The 24,416-nt window shown below is 46.6% G+C and overlaps 2 protein-coding genes and 2 long non-coding RNA genes across 4 annotated transcripts in view; 2 read left to right on the forward strand and 2 right to left on the reverse strand.

Annotated features, from left to right (window-relative positions):
• Nucleotides 1–837, reverse strand: part of SGPP2 (sphingosine-1-phosphate phosphatase 2) — a 38,457-nt gene extending 37,620 nt beyond the window's left edge. The window contains exon 1 of the mRNA XM_030029178.1: nucleotides 538–837. Within this exon, the coding sequence (XP_029885038.1) occupies nucleotides 538–750 (213 nt within the window). The 5' untranslated portion in view covers nucleotides 751–837. The remainder of the gene's footprint in view (nucleotides 1–537) is intronic.
• On the forward strand, nucleotides 33–2,935 carry LOC115347625. Its single transcript, XR_003925551.1, has 2 exons — nucleotides 33–148; nucleotides 1,523–2,935. It is a non-coding gene; the product is annotated as an uncharacterized LOC115347625 (long non-coding RNA).
• A 6,378-nt stretch (nucleotides 2,936–9,313) lies between these two features.
• Nucleotides 9,314–19,203, reverse strand: LOC115347633. Its single transcript, XR_003925552.1, has 2 exons — nucleotides 15,307–19,203; nucleotides 9,314–12,134 (listed from the first exon to the last, which is right to left on the reverse strand). It is a non-coding gene; the product is annotated as an uncharacterized LOC115347633 (long non-coding RNA).
• A 103-nt stretch (nucleotides 19,204–19,306) lies between these two features.
• Nucleotides 19,307–23,907, forward strand: LOC115347643 (RING finger protein 223-like). The gene is made up of 2 exons (XM_030029204.2): nucleotides 19,307–23,227; nucleotides 23,370–23,907. The coding sequence occupies exon 1, from the start codon at nucleotides 19,555–19,557 to the stop codon at nucleotides 20,419–20,421; it is 867 nt and encodes a 288-aa protein (XP_029885064.1). The 5' UTR covers nucleotides 19,307–19,554; the 3' UTR covers nucleotides 20,422–23,227; nucleotides 23,370–23,907.
• The last annotated feature ends 509 nt before the right edge of the window (nucleotides 23,908–24,416 follow it).

The raw sequence follows: 24,416 nt of genomic DNA on the forward strand, positions 1-24,416 counted from the left end.
TGCGATAAACAGCGACGAACTAGCAGAGGCTTGGGCAGCGGCGGGGGCAGAGCTGCGGGCAGAGCTCCTCGCCTGCGCCGAGCCCCGTCCCACGCGAGACAGCGAGAAGCCGTGGGTCAGCGAAGCCTCGCAACAGGGGCACCCCCGGGTGAGAGAAAGCCACGGTAAACGGGATCGCCTTCCCAGCCGCTGCCCGCGGGACAGCTCGCATCCCGGGCCGAGGCACCTCTGCAGGCAGACACCGCCCCGCCCCCCCGTTATCTCGTTTCGCGGGCGCCAGAGATGGGGGGGGGGGCGAGGGGAGAACCCCAGAAGCGCCTCCCCGGAGGGAGGCCGGGACGAAGCTGGGCTGCGGCACCGCACTGCGCTCCCCGGCCCCGGCGCCCCCTCGCAGCCCGGCCTCCAGTCCCCCGCCCGGGCAGGCGGCGGGATGCGGGGAGACCCCCCCCGGGGAAGAGCCCCGGCGCGCACGGCCGCGGGGGGGCGGCTCTGCTGAGTCACGGCCGGGCCCGGCCGCCCCCCGCCCGCGGCACTCACCTGCGGGCCGCGGCCGCTCCGCACCCCGTTGGAGGGGCCGCGGCCGGCGGCTGCCGGGCGGCGCGGCGCGGCCGCGCCGTTGCAGGCGGCGCGGTCCCGGGCCCCTTCCGCGGGGTCGCCGCCGCCCTCCTCGGCGGCGGGGAAGAGCCCGCAGCAGCGCTGGAAGCGCGCCACGGGCTGGGAGCCGCGCAGGGTGCCCAGCAGGCGGGCCATGCTGCCGCCGGCCTCCGCGCTCTGCGCCGCACCGCGCAGCCCCGACCCGCGCAGCGCCCCGCGGGGCCGCAGGCAGGTGCGCCCCGCCCCGCCCCGCCCCGCCCCGCCCGCCAGGTGCGCCCGCCCCCCGCCCCGCCCTCACAGGTGCGGTGTCCCGCCCGAGAGCGCCCCCTGCCGGCCGGGCCGTGCGTCCCCCCCCCCTCCACCCCCCCACCCCGGCTGCGGGAGCCCCCACCCCGCGGGGCCGGGGCCGGGGCCGGGGCCGGGGCCGGGACCGGGGCGCGGCGGTCCCCCACCCGGCGGCAGTAGGAAATTCAGCAAGTTCCTCTTTTTTGTCATTTTTCCTACCGTGACTACCCTGGGAAAAAAATGAATATAATCTACCTCGAGATAAACACAGCCCGCTTTCCTAACCTAACGATAAAACGCCCTGAATCTCACCAAGGTCTTTGGGATTTCCCTGGAAAACACTTGGACATGGACGCCATGAAAAGGCCAGCAAGGGGGACTGCAGGGAAGAGCCTCTTCCCCTCCCTGCGCCCACACTCATGCTACCGCTCCTCGGGATGGGACGGCTACCTGGGCTCGTCCCCCATCAGTTCCCCTCTCGGCTGTAAAACGTACCCCGGGCTGGCCCCGCTTTCGTTTTCTCCCATCTCGGAGTCAGCATTTATTTTTTCCCTTGAATATTTACACGTATACGTTGTATACATACACAGGTACGCATGCACGTATAAACATACATCTCTAATACTTTCTCCCTTAAATACAGCTGTGGAGTTTCCCACAGAAAGAGAGAAGTTATCACTCGGAAGATACCGCCTCAAGCTCAGGGGTGGCAAAACTTGCCGTGGATGATACTTGCCGATTCCTGCTCTTGAAACGTTAAGGACCTTAGTTTTCTTGGTGCATTTAGTTTTTTAGAACAGCCCATTTCTGTCCCCAGAAATATATTTGGTACAAAGATTGCAAAATCCTCATTTGCTCGATGTAGGCTCATTGCAAATTTGTTACTTTTTTTCCCTCTTGAACACACCAAATTATCCAGGATTGCATCAAGGCTTTTCTTTCCAGAGCCCCTGAAAGCCAAAGCCATGCTCCTTTGCTTTTTAGCAAGTCAGTTTGTCCCTGTGCCGTTGCTTGGGCTGACTGTGGGAGATGCTCCCCAACCCGTGCCAGTGCCAGCGCTCCCGAGATGGCAGTGCCAGCGCTCCCGAGATGGCAGGGCCACCTCATCGCCCAGCCTCAGCTCGGGCCAGGCCAGCTCCACGGCCGCGGGCAGCGTGGCCTCCCTGAGGAGCTGCAGGGACAGCTCTCCTTCGCTCCCGTCCAGACTCTCGGGCAGACTCCATCTATCTCATCTAATTGTTTTGTGCGATTCATTGTCCTTTATCTTCTCCTATCTCCTATCGTCCGAGGTTTGCCCAACCGCGGCTCCAGGCGACGTCACGTTTCAAGTGCTTTCCTCATTGCTTGTGCGCACACACACTCATCCGCGGCCGTGATGACGGGGTTGCAGCTCGCTTGTTGGCAGAACCAGTTCACGCGGGCTGAGGAGACAGGTTGCCCGTTCCGGCTTGGTTATGTATTGCTTACTTGCAGGAATTATTCATTGTTTGCTTCTGGTTTTGTTTTTTAATGGCTGTACAATTTATTAGGTGCACTCATAAGTATCTGGGAAGCTTTCTTTTTCCTGTTTCTCAGATATGTGAAACATCCACAAGTGTGGAATTTCAATTAAAAATTGCATTTATATTGCTTAATTCTTTCTACATAGACTGGCTTCAGTAGAGCTGGATGAGTTCAGTCCATAGCTCCTTCATGGTTATTTGCACCATATTAGAGAAAGAGTCTTCAAAATTATTTCATTCTTATTTTATCCACCTGTATGACGACACGTTCAAGAGTTTTTGACATGTTAATGTGAAGAGTAAAATTACAGCCCTGCCGGTGCAGCTGGGAGTTTTGCTGCTGATGCCAGCAACATAGGATCTCATCCAGAGACATGGCGTAAAGCAGGAAAGCAGGAATGAAAGTGCATGGCCAGGGCCGGCACTCTGGAGGTATTTTAAAACATCTCTTTGTCAACCACAAGCCAATATTTATCTGATCTGCCTACATGCTTGTGTCTCCCCATTGTCATTATAACACTCCCCAAGTACTAAAATAAAACTAACAATCTGTAGCCTGCTTCTACCTAATTCTTCTTCAGGCAAACACTTAGGTTAGTGGGAGTGTGCCTCAGTGAGGATGTGAGCATCCAGCTGATAAGAATTCAGGATGACTGAAGCTTTTTTCCAAACTTACTCTAAACCTAATAGAGCCCCCACATTAAAAAAAAAAAAAAAAAGGGGGGGGGTGCGGGGGGGGTGAATTCTACCTATTGTTAATTTTAATCTGCCTTGTCCCTGTCTTTGAGTGCTCCAGGTCTTGGTTTGTCTTTATTCACTAAGGCTTCCAAGAAAGCCAAAGAGGGTGTGGGGGGAATCTACTTTTAAGAATTTACCATTTTCTTGACATGAGCTTAATACAGCTGTGACTTTAGATTGCATTAGCAGATTATTTTAGCAGAGGCATTCACGCACAATGACTGCATGCAGTTTTACCCCCATATTTCCTTATGCTAGCTGAGTAGCAAAGCATAAGATAAAGCCAGGGCTGAGACCTTCCTGCTGCAATGGGGAATGGGGAACACCAGACTCGGCAAGCCCTCTCACCTTACAGGGGAACCAGCGGGCAGATACAAACCACTGGGGAATGGGAGAAAAAGCAAGGCCAGAACTGCAGGGTCATTGAAAAAAAATGCAAACCGGGTTTGAAGTGTGCCAGATCTGAAGGAACTTCAAGCATCCCTTAAGTGAAGAACGCAGTGACCCTTTGTCCCTGCAAAATCAGGCTGTGTGTGGAAAGGATGCTGCCTGTCATTTCTAGCTTAGAAATTAACTGACCCTAATTAGGTTGCAGGTGTGGGGGCATTTTACAAAAGTGCCTGGGAGCCCGGGGTGCAAATATCCAGCAAAAGGGGTTTGTGGGAACACCTGGAGACGCTAGATGCCTAACAGTCATTGAATCAACATGAGCAATTATAAGTGGTACCTAAGCTGATGATGGAAGTCTGTGACCCCTTTTTGGCTAGGGGAAGTGAAGGGATTTGTGAAAGTTATGTTCCTAATACAGACTGATTTCTGGAATGAAAGAAACATTTCGGGTTTGGTTTAAGACACAAAGAAAACTCATTGATGGCTTTTGGACACTTTCTTTGGAAGATTAATCATTATCTAATCAATCTGCCTCTACCACCTCTCCTCAACCAATTTTTGAACCATCTGGCAAATTCAAACCACATTCATCACTGGAGCAGAGCTTTCCCCAGACCTGCACTCCTGTGGTTTTAGGGAGAAACGGCAGTGGAATAGCAGACAGAGACACAGTTTGGGCTGCCCAATGGCCCCACTCAGGACACACTTATTTGCAGGCATGCTGCTGGTAATTCCCCCTTGTCGTGGTTTAACCCCAGCCAGCAACTAAGCACCACACAGCCGCTCACTCACTCCCCCCCACCCAGTGGGATGGAGGAGAAAATCGGGAAAAGAAGTAAAACTCGTGGGTTGAGATAAGAACGGTTTAATAGAAAAGAAGAAACTAATAATGATAATGATAACACTAATAAAATGACAACAGCAATAATAAAAGGATTGGAATGTACAAATGATGCGCAGTGCAATTGCTCACCACCCGCCGATCGACACCCAGCTAGTCCCCGAGCGGCAATTCCCCACCCCCACTCCCCAGTTCCTATACTGGATGTGACGTCCCATGGTATGGAATACCCTGTTGGCCACTTTGGGTCAGCTGCCCTGGCTGTGTCCTGTGCCAACTTCTTGTGCCCCTCCAGCTTTCTCGCTGGCTGGGCATGAGAAGCTGAAAAATCCTTGACTTGAGACTAAACATTACTTAGCAACAACTGAAAACATCAGTGTTATCAACATTCTTCTCATACTGAACTCAAAACATAGCACCGTACCAGCTACTAGGAAGACAGTTAACTCTATCCCAGCTGAAACCAGGACACACCTCTTGCCTATCCGGTACCTAACAGATACAGGCACAGCTGTAGGATACAGCAGCGCAGTTTTGGGGGACCGGGAAGAGGGAAATAAAGATAATTCCAGGATGGAATAGAGGAGCGTAGGAAGCACCATAGCACATCACTGGAAGGTGTTTGGGCCACAAAGAGGATGGAGGGTTTGAGGAGAGAACCGAGGGCAGAAGGCTGACTATTGCAGTGGAAATTGCCTAGTAACGTGGAATAAAAATCTATAGGAAGCTTGTTTTATCATTTGCACTGCTCATGGAACAACTTGTTTATTCTTGCTCAAAGCAAGTGTATGAATCATTCCTCTTCTATTCCTCTTATAGAACAATGCTCTAATCACCTTTTCCTGAGACCCACCTCACATTACCTCTGATGGCCAAGAAAAATACTCAGGATTTGGCTCCTTGACAGATCTGCTTTAGAAAAAAACCAAAATGAAACAAAAAATTCAAGAACTGTCCCACACTTTGTGTGGCCCATACAGATTTCCTGACATTTAGAAAGGCAGTTTTCTGTAAAACCAGTGGAAGCAACATCACTGCAAAGGACTAAATGAGCAGCATTTTGAGAGTGTTTAAAAGAAGCTATTTATAAACTATCCAGCTGCAAAAAACATTTCTAAAGCTTTAACTGGTGAAACTACCTCATCTACGGCCAAAATATGTCACTAATACCTGGTCAGCATTCAGCTACATTTTCACAAGGGAAGAAAATCACCTCTGGGCTGAGGATAAGCATGAAAGATGACAATACAAAGGATAACTTTTGAGAAAGCTGAAAATAGTGCCTTGCGCTGAAGGCATTTCCTTAACAACAACGGGTGTCACTGTCATGACGGTGGGTAATTTTCCCTCCAGCATCAACAAAGCTAAGAGTGAAGTACAAATTCCACAACTGGGGGTGGATAATGATGCTAGGAGAACACAGCTCAGTTTTCGGATGCCAGCGTGCGTCTGCAATCCTGACAGCCAGAGAAGTCTTGTTTTGACTTGTAAGCTGAGGGAATGGGTCTGGAGGAGCAAATAGGAGCATGACTTTTACCGTTGCTCTACAGACAGTAACGACATTTCACTGCAGGAGATCGTACTTAAGAGTTACTTCAGCGTATAGCCCTTTGAGGCAGCGGCAGGTTATTAGTTATACACACAAATGTCGGAACCGCAGTTTTCCAAACAAAAAACCACTGAGATGACATGAACGTGGACAAACTGAAGCCTCCGCTGAAACTGCCGTAGAGTAGGCACAGAGCCACTGCATTATGAGATGTCTCTGGTACCAGGGGAAAGAACTTACAAATACTTTTAATACCTGGAGGGGTGATGAAGATTCGTCAAGGTAGAGCTACAAACACCAGCGTGCTGCAAACTGGGACCACAGAGCTTGACAGTGGGATGTGGGCTCTGCCAGAGAGAGGGGTGGGATCACAGTTTTGCTGTGATCCCTCTTCTTCACCATTTGAAGATGCTTACGGCTAAATGCAGAAATCTTTTGGCCATGCAGTGAAGACAGAAATCCCACCAACTCATTGGTATCATGGCACATGGTATTTAAACAGGTTTTGAACAAATTTTCTTTCCCAGCTTCATCCCACATGTTTTCATTATCCTCAGTCATTTTCTCAATGTACTTAGAGCCCAACTCTTACTTTTATTTTCCTTCGCCATTTTTTGGCAATTTGTGTTTTTCACTGGTTTATTGTGAAAGAGACCATTGAAATTTGTGTGGTTTAATACCAAAAGTTCTGAGTACTCTTTTTACAAGATTCTTTCATTTTCGCTTTATTTAGTTGACATGTTACCGAACACATTATTTTGGATCCCAGACTTCTGTACTCAGTGTCAGACCCAACCCCTCACTAACCTCACAGGGAACAAAATGGAGCTTTCTCAGCTTAGCTGGAAGAACTGAAGATTTGAAAGCGTGGTGAAGAGATGGCAAACTTCTATAGAAGGTGCCCTTAGAAACCAATGCATGAGAGACTATGGTTTTCACAGCACTTGAATGTTTTTCTTTTGATTTAATGCATATCAAAGTTCAAATAAAATTAATTTTGAAGAAATTTTCTTAGAAAAAAAATTTTTGCACCATAGGTCAATAAAGAAAGAAACACAAAGTTTCACCAGGCTTTGCTCTGTAGCAGTAGGAATGGTCTTGTGTCTGCAATGTAAAGCCATGGATAGGTACAATTCTCATTGAATCTCTCTCCCAGATTTGATCTCCATTCGAGACGTATCAATATAAAAGCATCTTGATTTGGCACAACAGGAGTCCACACAGCTGTAATGGGTCTCAAGCCTGCACGTTTTGTATGCCTTTTCTGAGAAAATGTTTTCTATGCAAATATCTTTGTTAGTTTAATTGAGCAGTATAGCAAGACTGGACCATGTCTCTGTAATACCTATGCAGCCTTCAATGCACTGAACACATAGCTGGTTGTCTTTGCACAGATGGTCTTAAAAATTTAAAGCTCCAGCGCACAGTATGTGCTAAATATATCAGTCCTTTAGGGTCCAAACTGCTCATCAACTCCTATAACTTTAGGCACGGGAAAAAATGGAACTGCAGATCCACGTTTTTATAATTCTCACAGAATTTTATTATAAAATCCTTACTATATATATGGTCATATTTTCAGTTTTAGAGAATGTAAGTACAAAAACAAAGTGAATTTTAGAACTTAGAAAGATGAAAGCATCTCCAAAAACTGCAAGAAAGAGAATGTGCTGAAGCTGCGGCTGCTGTCTTGGGTAGGAATAATTAACTTTTCTGTTTGCAGTGTAAGTAACCAGATAATGCTATGTAATTGCTTATGATTTGCATTGCTTGAAATGGTATTGCTAATTTCCAGCAATGATTAGCATGTCATTTAAATAATTATTCTGCACCATATCACTTGGACACTTCAATTGCACGCACATCTACTGTGAAATTTCTAGAGGTGTTCTCAACATTTCTGGTTACTTGTAGGCTATACCATACCTTGGCTGTGTCAGTGTTTTGGGAAATAACAGCAGAAGAGAAATTAATAATGCTGTGTTTAAATATCAGACTTAACCCCTAGGAATTTTTAAAAGCTTGACTATTGTAAGAGTTGACCTGTCTGATTTTATTTACAATACCATATACTAGCCCTCTGGAAAAAATTCTGATTGTCTCAACAGCAGTCTAGGCTTAAAATGGCGAAAACTTCTCTTTCTCTGGGTTGAGTTTTGCCTTGATGTACTTGAAACCATGGAAAGGGTTTCTAGCATATTTTTTTATGGCGGCTCCCATGCTGCTGCCTGATTCACCTCTGCTTATAGCAGTCGGTGCCTGGACTGAAGGGATGAAACAAAGACAAGGGAATTTGGCAGCCTCTGTAAATCATCCCTGTAAAAGCATCTGGGAGGGTCTTTGCTAGCAGGGACCAGCTCCTAGGTAGTTATAACCAGCTCCCCTGGAAATGGTCAGTCTGACAGTACCCCTTTGCTACAGAGACGTAGGCGCTGCTGGAAGGGCTCAGCTGAACAAACATCCTTTCTCTTTGCTTGGTCTATTCTGAGACATCTCCTGGCATGCTCTCTTGAATAAATCCTCATTCAGCATGTGAAAAAACAGTGACGTGACAGTTCTCGAGTAATTATTATCAAATACACCATAATACCCTACTTTTTACAATTTCCTTGTCTTTCAAGCAAGCTATTATTCTAGGAAGGTCAGTTTTGCTCTGAGCCCATGCACGCAGAAGGAAGCCTGAACACGGCGTGTTGTTTTTAAGCAGTCAGCTGCTAATGGGCAGCTCGCACCCAGCAGGCACAAAGCTGAGCAAAAACTGTTGGAACGGAGCTGCTGATTTTAATCACATACCTTTTCTGGAGGAAAAGTAATTGATACTCACTAGTGCTGGGGAGCAGCGGTTTATCTTGCCCTGGCAGAAACCACTCCCAAATGCCCTCTGTGCACTGCATGTTTTTCGATGGTTCTTCATCCTGTTCAGAGCAGAGGATGGATTCGAAAGCCAGGCACCTCTCCATCCTGCCCCTTGAGAGCTCCTCCTTAGTGACACCTTACATGCATGAAACTTCCTGCCATCATTTTTGAAGCTGCAGCATTATGTTTCCTAAATGTTTACTTATTGCTGCATTATGACAGCATGAGTCACTGCTGTCAAACACCTGTTAGGAATGCAACAGACTGAGGGTATTTTTCTTTCCTCTAAACTTTGTTTATTTGTGGTACGGAGCTGGGCATTGTCCATGCAGGTTAACCTGGCCATCAGGATTGTTCAGTCCCTGCAAAGACTCAGCCAACAAAAAGCACCCTAAGGAGGGCAACATTGGCTTTTGTTGGGAGCTGCTGACTTGTTCATTTTTTATTTTTTTTTCCCAGGTAATTTACAAGTTTCGGCAAAAAGTCTGTTAGGGAGTTAACAGTCCAGAGAAGGAAGGGTGGGAGTGGAAAATGAGCAATGCAATGGATTGAGGCTAGTGCAGCCATTTCATAGATTTATTTTATCTTCAGTTCATAGATTTATTTTGTTTGTATGCATGAACTTTGGGTAACTAACACTTTTTAAACCACTAAAAATATATGCTCAGTCAATTCATTCAACTACGAAGAGCTTTGAAATTCTCTACTTTTCATTCTACTGCCACCCACATTACAGATGTCATCCTAAAACCATAAATAGCTCTTTTTTTTTTGCTTTATTTCTACTATTTACATGACAAACCTTAATGTCATTGATCTTATTTTAAAGACAGCAAAAAATCCCACACCCATATGTCAACGTTTTAACATTGATTGCCTGGCAGTAAACCAAGAAGGATACATATGTACATTTTTTATGGTATGGTAGATAGAAACAATCATTAGGAGGTCTGACAGCGTTCGCCTTGATTCATTAGAAACAAGTCATCCACTTCAAACACTGGAAGCTATGAAATTAACTGTACAGGGCAGTAAGAAAAAACCTTTTATATTCTGGGAATTTGCCCTGATTCTAGCAATTAATATTCAACTACTGATGAAGCAAGGGTACTGCTGTTCTTACATATGGATAGGTGAAGTTGAGATTACTGTTTCTTTCAGGTGTCACCAGCATATTTCCAGAGCCTCAGGCTGTCCTGCCCTTGCTTTCTGAAGCAGTTTGCAACCCCTTAAAAATGTGACCATCTTCAGACCTGGGTAAGGAAGGAAGGAAAAGGGATCCATAAGGAAGACAGAAATACAGGGCTACCCTGCACTTACAGGCCTCTTTGTGGAGACATCACTGAATTCAGACGCAGGCAGACTGAGGAGATGGCTTGCCTGGGTGGCTCCCTCATCCTTCTTCAGAATGGAGTCATAATTGATCCTTCACCTCTAATAACTCATAGTAGGAGTGATTCTCTACTATGCCTCACTCTCAGAGCAAACATTTTGCTGTTGAAATGGCAGGCATTTTCAGTATTTTTTGCAGGAGAGAAACATGGCCGTACTTGGTCATCTCCCTTTAATGCAAACTCTATCAACTGTCTGTACAGCTATTTTAATAATCCTTAACTATTTTAGTAAAAATATTTTCTCTGCATCAAATTGTTGAGTATCAGATGTCATCCGAGAGGCGACCGATTACACCTGACAGGAGCTGCTGCACCCCCTGACTGGGAAGGTGGATGTTATGGCAGCATTTACAGTGCCACAGCCTGACCTGTGGCCCTTGCATGGACACTGTGCAAGTCAACAAGACTTGAGACATCCATCAATTGTTTCAGAAAAGACATCCATGCCCACCTTGTTATCTCTGTTATTTGTGCTCACTTGGGGAATATGCATTCTTTCGAAAGACAATGGCAGCACCTACAGATATTTTAACTATGATTGTTGACCATCCACCATGGATCATCTATCTGGTTGGCAGCTTTCCTGGCAATGGCTGAAGAGAAAATCATGTTTTAACTCCCTTCCTTAGTGGTTATGAGGTCTCTAGTAGTGCAAGAGTTGAAAGAAGTTGCATTCCTTGGGTGCTTTCTTGCATTAGCATCTACAAATCCAAACCACAACTATAACTCAATGTCCATGCTTCTAGCAGAATATAGAAACTTTTGATGAGCTTCTGAAATCTTATTTGAAGTCTCAGACAGTCAAAGAGACAAGACTATAGAAATAAATAAATCAAAAATATTGATCTAAATACATTGGGTAAAAATATTTCTCTGAGATTACAGGATGACGTTTTTGAGGGCAGAAGTGTTTCCAGAGACCTGAAGTGGCCCTAAGAAAATTTCTCCCAAATATGGTATTTTTCTCTCTACACAAAAAACAGTCAGTATTGATCACATCTCCCAAAATGAGATATATGATGACTTCTAGCATGAAGAATGAATTGCCTCTTCTGCTGTTGATAGAATCATCCAAAGGTCTCTTGTAAAGTAACTGCCAAACCAAGCTTGTTTTTCACTGATTTTATAATCTGCATATGAAAGACTTGATCTGGCATGGGACCTCAGCCTGGCTCCCGATTATACTCCCTCAGGTCTAAAAGTGGAAAAATTATGCACGCAGGGCCTGATTCTGTACTCGCTAAGGAAGGTGCAACTAGGGCAACCGCAATGAATCCAGTGGAATTCTTCCAAATTGGCATTCACTAGTGGGAGTACAAATTTAGTCCACATTTTTGTGGAGAAAACAACTGTGAACAAAAAAATGGCAATTTAATCCATTTTCAATTATTCTTACTCATAAGACTCAGGAACTATATACTCTTCAACTAAAGTAATTTAGATTTCAAATTAGGATGAAGGAACCTCTTTCTTGACTCGGCTAGAACTGCATTTTTAGCTAATTGGAGAGTTTTCTCTCCAAATGTAACATCCTGAGATCTCTCCCCCATCAGAAAGACATCCCAGTTATTAGTTGGTTTTGTTCCAAAATATTTAATATCTAATCAACCCATTAGAAGCAAGCTTCTCATCTTCCTTTCCTATTATGAAAATGAGTGGGCCAGCAGAACAGACTATACAGCAGGAGTATGCCAAGTAACAAATCAGATATCCCTTTCCTTCTAGAGTTACAGTCACCCTTGGCGGGGAGAGTTTAGAAGTTGGCAGCATCCCTTTTGGCAGTCTCCGTCCCCTTGTAATGCTGGAGATCCGTTTGCTGTGTCTGAGTTGCTTGGCTTGTTAGGCAGAGTCAATTAGACCGCTATTGTATCCCCTCTAAACCACCTCTTCCATAGGTTGTGGAGTCCTGGTCTGCTGGGTTTCCTTCATAAGGAAGCTCTTCCCAGTCCCTGGTCCTTCTTGCTTTTCCCTGAACATTTTCCTTCCTAGAGAAGAGCCACCAGAAGCACACACAGTGCTCAGTACACGATTGATACAGTGGCAAAATGATGTTTTCTCTTTTGGTCTATAATCGTTCCTAATTTACCCCTAACACTTGGTTTGCTTTTCTGACTGAAACCTCTTTTAAAAGTAGAGGCTTGGCTCCTTTGGGGTTGCAGACATCCAGTAGGGAATGCAGAGGCTTCCAAGAGGTGGGGAGAGCAGGGGGTGGTGAGGGTAGCACATAGCCCTGCCGCTCTGGAGGCAACCCAATTTCTATGTCCCTTTACAAGCTACCTGAGCTCAGGTGAAGCTTATGAAGTGTCTTCTCCCCTATGTAGGCACTTCTTGAGCACAAAGCTGAAATAAATCTACAATAGAAAATAATACTATTTGAAACTAACCTCCAGCCCAGAGAAATTGATAGAAAAGGTCCCTTAGGTAGGCTTCAGCTAGCTATAGATCAGGTTTTAGGTTCATGTCAAGTGATTTTTAAATTTGTTATTTGTGAGAAGATGTTAAAGTTTGCTAAAAAAAAAGAAACTCCCATGTGCTCACTTCAGCTCAAAACAAACAAAAAAATTTACAATTTCAATATCTGAATATATGCAATAGTATGAATGCAAAAATCCCCAAACCCTTCATCTGTTTCTCATTCTGAATAAAACTGATTTAAACACATATACATAACCTTGTGGTCTGAGCAACAGTAGTTGTTTCCAAGCTGTCTTAAAAAAGTATGTCCCTGTCATTATCAAGGATAAAAACTTGTCCCCTTTGAAGCTGATGAAAAAATTCTTAGCAGCTTCACTGGATCAGAATTTTACTTCAGAGATGACCATCCCTATTTTAATTCAACATTACCAATGATACGCTGTAATAAAAGCAGTAAACTGAAATGTGTACTGTGTATTTTAAACAGAGCTCCCAAAGCACTAAATAATCTTCTAAAGTGATTCCATAGAGGAATAGCTTTTCTTTCTCAGTACAATGCAAGGACAATTTGGGTAGCAGAAAGTAACTGCCCAAGAGCAAAAAGCCACGCTGGTATTCACTAATTACTCTAATCACCACTATTAGTAATTATTAATTTTGGCTATATTTCCCCACAGAGCTGCTTTAATGTGGCCAGCATAGCTGTAACACTTAGCTAATTTTAAGCCCCACGGTGCCACATGAGACACAGCAGCCTCGCATCCCGAAAAGCTCTGCTCCGCAAAGATCTATCTCCTTGCGGAGGCTGCTGTGGCAGCATGCTGCACCAAGCAAGCCCAAACAGGCTCTGCCAGCCCCACACTGCCACCTAAATCAGCATCCAGTGTTGAACTCAATGTTCACTATTACTGTGACACGCAGAAAACACAGTGCCGGCCAAAACAAAGGACTTCTCTAAGGTTTTCTCTCTTTTTCGCTTGGTCCTTTTTGAAAAAACACAAGTTAAATCAGTGCAATTCCTGGATTCTTTTCTCAATTATATCATTAGCCAAGGGTTTGAAGAAATACAGTTTGCTTAGTAGAAGGTAAATTTTATAAAAATACATTTGTCCCTAAAGCTGCAACCACCCTGGAAGACTGCAACAATTTAAATACTGTTTTCTGTGAGATTAATTAAATCCCTGCAAACACCCAGGACAGATCTGCCCTGACACAGAAACACAGTTCCTGCTTCAGGGAGCTGTTAATAAAGTGCCATACACGAGAGAGATGCAGGCTCCTTTGGCTGCGCTTCGCCGTACCGCACAGCCCAAGGGACGCAAGGGGCGCACGGCTCTTGAGCCCAAACAATTGATCTTGATACTCACGTTAGCTAGATTAAACATAGGTCTGCACAGGCAATACTGGAGTCACCTCTGCCTGAACTATAGAGTTACCCCATGTCTGCCATCAGGTTAAATAAGACTTCTGAGATGGGTTTGCTCTGGATAGCAAGTCTGTGGTGATGCTCCTTGTGGCTGTTGATCCTTGCCTATTTGAGAAGGATATTGTACTAATGAACATAACCCTCACAATTTTAAATGGTTCCTCATCTTTTCTTAACCAAAGCTTGTAATACAGTTACCTGTTTGGGATGTGCCAAAAGCACAGGAGTATGGAAAATAAATGGATGGGAATAACCAGAGATTATTCCCACCAGAAATGATGTAGTCATCCCCAGCTTTAAGCCCACATTTCTCACCCTTTTATTGCCAATAAACCTGTTGCACAATTTGGCATCAGACCGATGCCAACGAGGGTGTATCTGTGCTTGGGGCTGCAGGTCAACACTGGGTGAGGAAGAGAAGCTTAAAGCTTAACCTAGAAGAAAAGAGAAAGGAGAGACCTCACCACCAGAGGTGAGTGGTCAGTGAAGGCACCGTCTTTCACACATTCCTCATTGCCTGAGGCAACTGAAATAGGACCGTATTTAGGAGCGCAACACAATAAAGAGTTTTCTCGGGGGGAGGGGTGTCCAATATAGTATCCCTGCATCTACCTCTCCTATATAGAGAGAACAAAGTATTTTGTATATGGCTGTGACTGACGTGGAATTGCTCATAATTGTAATCCTTTTTCTCTCCTTTTTCAGCTCCCTGAAATAGCCCACAAATATTATTGAAAATTAACACTCCCTTCTGTACTGAATGCAATAGACCACACATGCAATAGCTTTTACAGTAGTCCCAAGACAGAAAAAGTAAAAAAGCACTTAAATTATAAATTATTCAGAAATACATTATATGAAATAAAATGTTAACGTGAAGAAAGCAGAAGATGATGTTGCAGCATCCTACAATACAATGATATGGCATAAAAATAACGTGCAGCTTTTGCCACCCCTCAAAAGTGAGTGGAAATGGGGTTGGAGGAGGAAACTTCTGTAAATGAATTTGAGTGAAAGGATGAAAAGCAAGAGAGTTCTCTTTTTCTAAATATTTACCAAATAAGCTCTATGCTTAGTTACTTAATGCGCTCTAGAAAGTCATACAATAAGCAGGCTTTTATAAAAGTAAAAAACTCCTGATATTAAAATATTGACAAAAAGCTTCTGATGTCAATTGCAACAGTATATTAAACCACAAGGACTTATCCAAAGAGCTGTCTGACTTCAATGACCTTTGCATCAGTCCTAAACAACCTACTTAATGGTTGAAATGTACAGAAAACATAAGCATAAAATGGGGGTTTTAACTTTGTTACCATGAATGGGCTGACATCCGATCCATTCCTGTCCTGCACATCCATCAGAGAGAACTTTCTTCCCACCTGTAAATAAAAAGCAAGATGTCACATTTCATTAAAGATACCTATTGTACAGCAACACAGAAATTCTGAAGAATTAAACCAGCTAAACAAGACATTATTGCTGCAGGGATGTATGCCAGCATGTCCCTTGTGGAAAATGGAAGGATTCTTCTATGAGATTTTGGGCTTGGCTCATCCGTGAGTTCATTTTACACTGTTACAGCTCTTCTTAGACCAAGTCTTACACCAGCATAAAACTGGCACACTGCACTGGGTAAATCAGGCCCAATATTTAAAATGCTAAAAATCAATTCTTACCAGCCACAGGATGATTATTTTAAGTGGAAAAATGTGTATTCCATAAGGGTTGTTTGCCACTTTTGCTCAGAATTCATAACGCAACTTTTGCTGAATAACATCCAAAGCTCTGATAGCGGTTCAGCCAAAAGTCAGCCCTCAGAATCGTCTCAGTTGCATTTCAGGGGGGGGTTTCCTTCAATAACGAATACATCTTTCCCACTAAAGAACAGTCTCAACAAGCTGTCAACCCAAAGAACAAATGCTCATTGTAATTAAAGTGACTAAAAGAGAGAATACGTCTGGATCTTCAGAAATACAGTAACTCTTCCAAAATCTGAAGAAATTTCTCCTCTCTTCAATCCCTGCCTAGGAAGCCTTTAAATTCAACATGAAGATGTCTTCCAGTACTCATGGTCCAACTCCTCCGCTTGTGAAGAATCATGGATTCAGCAGCCAGAGGAATCCAGCCAAGAAGCCACCTTCAACTCCAGGCCAGGCACTCCACTGGTCCAAGTGACCAAGAAGCTAGGGTAGCACCACCACACAGGCAGTAGGAGCGTGTGTTGCACAGACAAATGCCCTGCCTGGTGAATATGCAAACCCCCGGAGAGCTACAGCTGAACACTATCCTATCCAGATAAGGCTGCTAGGGCACACAAGAACACAGCTTATTCTTCAGGTTGTCACAGCAGGCTTTCAAGCCTTGCTCTGGACTATAATATCCCATTATACACACGACACGACACTGGACTAAGACATAAAGGCTGAAATCATTAATGGCTTTGTTCCATAGTAAGATAAGTGTACATAAACCACTGCCACCGTGATCCCAGCCTCATTTCCTCTCCTGACCACACAGCCACCAGCATTTTTCCTTGCACTGGCTGCAGACCTCATGTACCCAGGCAGCGACCTGCTTTGCTGAGTTGTTCCAGCAGAAAAACTAATAAAAAAGTAAACAAGTGTTCAGTTGGATCGTCTCCATGAACTGACTTGCTGTGTCATCACATGAGTTCCTGTGCTAGCAAAGGGGTAAGGACAGAACCCGCAAGTGCCACTAGACACATGAAGAGGTAAATAGGAGTTGCACCCTTCCATAGAAAAAAGCAGCATCTCACCAGGCGTGGGACCGCACAGCTTACATGTTCTATTAATAATGTTCTCTAGGGACTGCATGGCACAAGGTAACCTTGCTTGTGCAGGATCTAGTTATATAGCATTGTGTTCACAGGGTAATTATGAGCAAAGAAGTTTCTGTGACTACACACCAGTTTTTCTCATTCTTAGTCTCCTCAAACAATGTAAATTTCATCCTAATTTCACACTTAGCATTTTTATTTTTTATTATTATTTTTCAGTTATGCTCAACTTTGCCATCTATTCCGTGTAGTTTTCATGCCAGAATTACAGGAAGCTTTCCCAATGCTGACTTTCATATACTTAGTAGGTGGAGTTTCAGTTGACCTCAAGGCAGATACACATCAGATAAGAAGACTCAGAACACAAAAGACAGGGGTAAAGCAGTTTGAACCAGAAATGCAGCTGATGTATCTGGACCTTATTAAAGCATTTAATACGGTGTCTTAAAAAATTTTACTTGAAAAATTAATTCAGATTTGCTTGGATCTAAGGACTTTCACATGGTCTGAAAATTAATTGGAAGTTGTAGGGTTATGAAAGTGGCAATAATATTAAGTGGAAGGGCGGTGCCTGGGATAATTTGACATACATCTTTTAACAACGAACTAATTAAATAGGAAGACAATGCTAACTGGCAAACAGTAGCAAGCAAAAAAAAAGGGGGGGGGGGGGCCAAAACAAAACAAAACACCAGAAACATACATTTAAGAACTTAAGAATACCTGAGTAAGCAAGATGAGATTTAGTGCAAAAAATGGAAGATATCAGAGTTAGATGAAAACAGTCCAAATTCATCAGGGATGATATGGAGCACTGGGAAAACAGTAACACTGAAAAAGTCCTCCAGGTGACGGGGGCAGATTAGCTCCAAGGTTGCAAACCAGCTGGGCTTTTAAAAAGGGGTGATTTTTGATTCCGCATGCCGAAGTAGCTGTGCGCTATGGACAGTGACAGCAAAAGTAATTTTCTTTCTTCTTTTCAGAGACTGAACCTAGATTTTCAACAGACTTTAAGTCATCTCCTAGGATCAATTACAAAAAGGATCTGGCTCCCTGTACAGAGAATGTTCCTACTTTTCTCTATTTGACTTTATCCCATTATTTTGGTTTACGATAAGCTGAAAAACTTTAAGGAAGTTCCCTCTTTACCTAGTTTTATTGTTTAAGGACTCGTGGACAGCCTTCAGATCTGCCACCACAATTTAGCAATACGTGCCTTTTCATCTTTCCAACAAGTCAGTCTTTCTAAACAAGCTTCTCCATTTTGTTTGGCTCCTCAAGAATGCTCAGGGCTCAAGAACAAAATAAGTCCTAGCACAGACAGATAGAACAAGAGTCCAACACTGAGGAGGACAGGGAGCTTCCTTCAGCATTTGCAGTGAAGCACACCAGATACAGCATGTCACACTGCAGCGGAGAGGGGAAGATGTCTGAGCTAAGGCAGCTCTCTGTCCAGAGCTGACGTTCCCAAGACGCAGCTTTAGCAACACGCAGGACGATGCGGTGTGCCCGAAACACGGGCGTCATCTGCTGAGAGCCATGCCCGCCTGTGAGTGCATTTTTGCAACTACGGAGAGAAATAATTACTTTTATGGCCTGTGCTACACCTGAAGATAATGGAGTTACTCCAGACCTCCCTGGTGTGACAGAGCAGAATTTGATTTAGTGAAATCTATCAGATTGTTTAACACATGACATTGGAAACTATGAACGCTTTATTGTTTTTCATTAAACTGGACAAAAGCTCTTGATCTTACAACAATGTCTGGATGTAAATAAAAACATCAGTAGCTACTTCTGCATCTGGTTTCCAGAATAAAATACCTTTTATTTTCACTGTGCATAATGAAAGAAAATCACAGTGCACAAAAGGTTCTTCCCGAAGAGATGCAAAACATACGTTAGCCTGTGAGGTGCAACGTATTGAACAGATGTTAACCTGCCAGCATACGGGCCTTCCATATTAACCCTTGCTTAGCAGCGTTCGCCACCTAACGAATGTTTTGTAGTCATAACTGCTGGTCCTAATGCATAATCCCATCGGGGAATCCTCACAAACTGCTAAATTCAACAGAACGATTTCAAGAAGTGCACTTCAGGACTAAAAAGCTACCCGGCATTTCCACCCGTGAGCGTTTCCTAGACTTCCAGCGCAGCACCCGGGGCTGCAGGGCGGTGGGGCTGCTGGGGAAAGCCCGACCCCGAGAGCCCGACCCGCCGTTGCGGAGGCGGGCACGCCGCCGGGCCGCAGCCCGCCGTGAGGCCCTGCGGATGCGGCATCCCGGCCGCACCGACCGCCACGCCGCACGCCTCTCCAGCGGGCCTGGGCGCGGGGGCCGGTCCGAGCCCGCGCCGCGCCGTCACGCCAGGCGAGCCGGGAGAAGGGACACCCCCCCGCCGCCGCCCCGGCTGGGGCGCGCTGCCCGCCGCCGCGCACCGGCGGCCGCTCCCGGGGGCGGGCGGCGCCGATCCCGCCCCCCGCCCGCGGCAGCCGCCAGCAGCCCCCGGCAGCCGCCAGCGCGGCGCAGGCAGGAGGGCGGGCGGCCGCCGGCTCTCTCTCTCTCTCTCTCTCCCCCTCCCTCCCTCTCTCGCTCGCTCCCTGTCTCCCTCCCTCCCCGCCGGGCCGCGCCGCAGCCCGCGGGCGCGGCCAGGAGGCAGCGGCGGGGCCGCGGCTCCCCCGGTTCCCCGCCCGCCGCCCAGGCGCGGCGCGGCCCGGGACTCTTCGCCTTTCCGCGGCTCTCCGTCCCCCCTCTGGCGAGATGTTATGGCCGAGCCGGCGCAGAAGGGCGGCGTAGGGCAGGGCGGGCGGCGGGAGGATGAGGCGGCGGCGGCGGCGGCGGTGGCCGCCCCCAGCTACGAAGACTACGAGTGCAAGATCTGCTACAACTACTTCGACCTGGAGCGGCGGGCGCCCAAGCTGCTGGAGTGCCTGCACACCTTCTGCCAGGAGTGCCTGAGCCAGCTGCACCTGCGGGCCGCCCAGCAGCCCCCCGCCGCCTCCGCCGCTGAGCCGGGGCCGGGGCCCGGCCGGTCGGCCGGCGGCTCCCTGGCCTGCCCGCTCTGCCGCCACCGCACGGCGCTGCCCGACCACCGCGTCCACGGCCTCCCCGTCAACACCAAGCTGGCCGCCGCCTGCCCGCCGCAGCTGCGGGCCCGCGACCCGCTGCCCCAGGACAGCCTGCCGCCGCTGCCGCCCCGCCGCCCGCCCCGCGCCCGGGAGGCGGCGGCCGCCCTCGCCCCGCCGGCCGCCGCCCCCGCCGGCCGGGCCGGGCCGCGCTCCTCGGGCGGCGGCTACGAGAGCTGCCAGAGCTGCAAGCGGGCGGCGCTGAGCGCCGGCTGCGTGTGCGTCGTCGTCTCCTTCCTCTCCATGGTAGTGCTGCTCTTCACCGGCCTCATCTTCGTCAACCAGTACGGCGGCGACGCCGGGCCCGGCGCCTCGGCCTCGCCGTCGCCGGTGGGGCCCATCTGCCTGTCGGTGGCCAGCATCCTCGCCCTCTTCTCCGTCGTCGTCACGTGGCTCATCTGCTGGCTCAAGTACCGGCCTGAGGCGGCGGCGGCGGCGACCGGCGGGGCGACGGCCAACGGCACCCCGCGGGGCCGGGCGGCGGCCGCCCGCAGGAGCGACACGTAGCGCCGGCCGAGCCGAGCGGAGCGGGGCCGGGCCGGGCCGGGCGGCGGCGGCGGCGGGCGCTGAGGGGCTGAGCCGGGCCGGGCGGGAGGCAGGCAGGCAGGCGCCGAGCGGGCTGTGAGGGAAGCCGGGGTCCGCCCCCCGCGGTGAGGGGAGAGCGCGGCCGGCGGGCCCTGTCCGGGCCAGGGGCGGTTCGGCCGCGGCCCCTGCTCGCAGGTACCCCGCGCTTGGTCGGCGTTAGCTCCGACCCAGCCGAGAGGCGGGTGGGCGGCAGCGGGGGAAGGACGCGGGCGAGGCCGTGGCTCTCCCGGGTGCAACGGGCCCGCCGGCTCCGGGCCTAGGGCCCGCCGTGGTGGCGGGGGGCCGCAGGGCCCAGGCCCGCCACGGTGACGGGCCCCCGGGCCCCAGCCCCGCCACGGTGGCACGGCGGGCCCTGCAGCCCGGCCAGCCCCGCGGCTCTGGCACGGTCCGAGGTGGCGGGGGTGGTCCGCAGGGTGACCGGGGGAGGGTCCGGCTGCTCCGGAGGGAGGGCAGGAGCGTCTCTCTCAGGCAAAGATGTCTGGAAGGGCCTCCCTGGGGAGCCGGGGCTCTGAGGTTGGCGTTCGCGCTCCTCCCTGCCTCTGTCAGGAGCGTGCCTTGGTTTCCGTGCGCCCTGGTGCAGAAGGACACGATCTCGATTAAAGAAAACTGGCTTACTGTTGCCCCCACCTGGAAGATAATCGGAGAGAGTCCCTGTGATTAGGAGCAGAACAGGATGACGATGTTAAATGCGGTTTGTGTTTTCCCTTTTATGAAGTTAACAAGTACATATAGAAGAAGCTGTACCAGAAATGTATTATCCTAAACAGACTGAGCCAAAGTTTCCCTACTATGTACTGAGTATGGTTTTGTCATAATTTTATTAGAAGGCCATCAGGCCCTCTGTTGGTTGCTTAAAATAAGCTTTATTATTTAATTCTTTGAAATTCTCATTTAATGTGGGAGACTGAAACACTACATTGCACACTTAATTTATGGAAGGTTATTTTAATTAATGGAGCTCTCAAATAGAGCTGAGAGACTCCTGTGGTAGAGAGTAATATTTCACTGGCCATTGATTTCAATTTTTACACAGTGAGAGAAGCCCACATTAAAATACGGACTTTCAGCATCACTGTAGAAGTGGAATGCGGTAGCGTAATTTTTGTCTTGAATGTTTACCTTCGGTCGAGGTAGCTACAATGACGGTGGGTTTCCCTCTTGGTAAGTTTCTCTTCTGTGTTACGAGTTTCTGTAAAAGGCCAGTAGAAAAAGTTTTTGTTCTGTGAGGTTGGAACATCAAAGATGTCTTTGAAATGTGATGAGATGCTCATAATATGAAATGGAAAAACATTGCCATGCAGCTGGTTTTGTAGTATATTAAGGAGAGCACTCTTTATAGATACTGTTCTGTGTTGCAGGATAATTCATTTGGTGCCTGAATTTTTTTATCTTAATTAGTTGTTATAATCTATTCTATTGGGAATAAGATAATGCTGCTTATTCCGTGTTTCTACACAGTACTGTAATGGAATGAGGTAATTATTTTCGTGCTTAACAATTCAAGAATTTTGAAAGTGATCTTTTAGTATGTGTATTTTGCAAGCTGTCTGCATGATATTCTGACAGGTATCCTCTTAATAGACCTTTACTTGACCACTTCTATTTATCACAAGTGCAAAGGAATTTACTATGTAGAAATGTAAAGACAGCAGGTGAAGATGTGTGATGTGTTTTATGACTGCACAAGTGATGTGTACTGTGCGTTGTCTGGATTATCACAAATCTGTGAAAAACAACCCCTGATGCCCATAAAACCCCACAAACCCAAGTGGTATTTATACAGACTCTGTTATGATGGACGCAGTTTGTGGAAACAGTATATGACTTTTGTGTCACTTATGTCTATTTAAAAAAATCCGCACCAGCCTTTTAAAGTCGTATATCATAATATAAAGGCCCCGAGGAGATAAATTACTGGGATCAACTGTGGCTCTGACCGTGGTTCATATATTTAGACCAGCGTTTTCAAACTTGGAGTCGCTCGTTAGCCGTGTAAAAGGTGTATGCCTCCCAAAATCAGGCCTGACCATTAGCCCCTGTTGACTTCAGCAGTAGTTACGGATGTTCTGCACCAAAGAAAATCATGAGACTTTTATTTAAGCATCTAAATGAGAATTTAGATGGTTGACTTCAGGTACAAACATTTGAAAATTTTGGCCTTAACCTCTCTGTTCTTCAGTTAATGCATCTGTAAAGTTTGATAATAGCATTGACCTACCTCACAGGCAAGATGTGAGGCTTTATTTATTAAAGTTTTTAAGCAATTGGAGATCCTTGAAGAGGAGGTGCTATAGAAGTGAAAGTATTATTATAAATGATACTGTAGTAAGAATAAATATATGTAAATTAATGGACATAAACAGCAGCAATGTTTTCTAAGAAAAATAAATATATAAATTATGTACATGTGTACATCATATGCACCAATATATGATTTACCTGTTTGTGCTTCTACTGCAAATGCAGCATGCGTATCAGCATTTCTATTCAATCAGGTAAGCTCCAGTACCTTGCAGTTCAGATGAGCCCAGCCAACAGTCGCTGCTATAACTCCATCTCATGTAGACATGCCGAAGCTAACTCTGAGCGCTCATGAAGCTCAGCTGGAGCTCACTGCGTAGTTCTTTGCTTTACTCCTGTGGGCTTTCTGGCTGCAGTGAGCCGCTTGGATATCACAGATGCGCTGCCAGCGCTGTCTGGGCGAGCTAGCAAGCTCACACCAACTTGGGTATGTTTACAGGAGCTGCAGTCGTGACGGAAGCTATTACATAGCATGCCCTGAAATACTGATTACAGTAAGAAATGTATACTCCATCTTTTTCTTTTCTTTCCACATCATAGCTTTATTCTTGCCTTTTCTCTGTAAACAGTATTTGCCATTTTGACTAAACCAGTGGTTTCAACTGGGATCCATGGACTACTTCTAAAGGATCTGCGAAAGGTAAGTAAGAAAAGCAAATCGATCATCAGAAGCTTAAATTTGTTATGTGAGGGTCAACTTTAAAATGTTTAGAGGTTGGCACATTACAGAAAGTTGAAGATCACAGGACTAAACAGGATTTTCAGGCTTACTCACAATTGAACGATCATATTACATATCAGGTTCCTACCCATGTATTTGAAAATATTTCAGAGCCAAATTAAAATGGACAATCTGACTGTATGCCAAATCCTTCTCTCTGCTTATGCAAATTTTGGGAAACTCCACCGGTTTCAGGAGCGTTAGTCTGGATCCACATCACAGTACCAGTCAGAAAAAATCATGCATTGTATACATCTCTGGCTACTGTAGAATCCCAGTATTATGTTTGTATTTTGAGTTGCTTTGAGTGTACAGATTGCTTGTCCAAAGCCAAACTTTGCTCAAGTTTCAGTAAAAAAAAGTTAAGTAAAATACAAAAAGAGAAATCTGTGTGGTTGGTGGTGTTTTATTATTGTAACTATTTCAGTCAGAACACTTGTGTTTTCTAGTTGTTTAAAAACACACAGAGGTATGCAGCTGAAGGGGTATGCATCAGTTACATTATCCACACATCTTGCAGAAAAAAACGGTGCTTTGGGCCACTCTGTGGGAAAGCAGAGAAGGCAGGGTATACCACAACGCCATGGGGAAAATCATGGGAAATGTAAGCTGCTGGCTTTTTTTTTCCCTTACGCTTTTTTTTTTTTTTTTTTTTTCCTTCTGTGCAACAATTCTCTGCGTTACATAGTCTGGGGCCCAAGCAGCTACAGCCAAGAAATAGAAGCACCAGGAAAGTAAACAAAGGCCTGAAGCTTTCTCAGGAATTTTTTGATCTCTGTGAGATCACAGGCTGCATGAACTCTGAAAGATCTGTAGTTTCCAGTTGTGCCAAAAGATCTTAAATTTTTTTGTGGCAGTAATTCCCTGTTCCTCTACCTGAGTGGAACATACCAGA

The sequence above is a fragment of the Aquila chrysaetos genome, chromosome 10 (genome assembly GCF_900496995.4).
Source record: "Aquila chrysaetos chrysaetos chromosome 10, bAquChr1.4, whole genome shotgun sequence".
Classification (NCBI taxonomy): Eukaryota; Metazoa; Chordata; class Aves; order Accipitriformes; family Accipitridae; genus Aquila; species Aquila chrysaetos.

Excerpts from the sequence above, each read along its gene's own strand:
- LOC115347643 (XM_030029204.2), top strand. The coding sequence starts at position 19,555 with ATGGCCGAGCCGGCGCAGAAGGGCGGCGTAGGGCAGGGCGGGCGGCGG.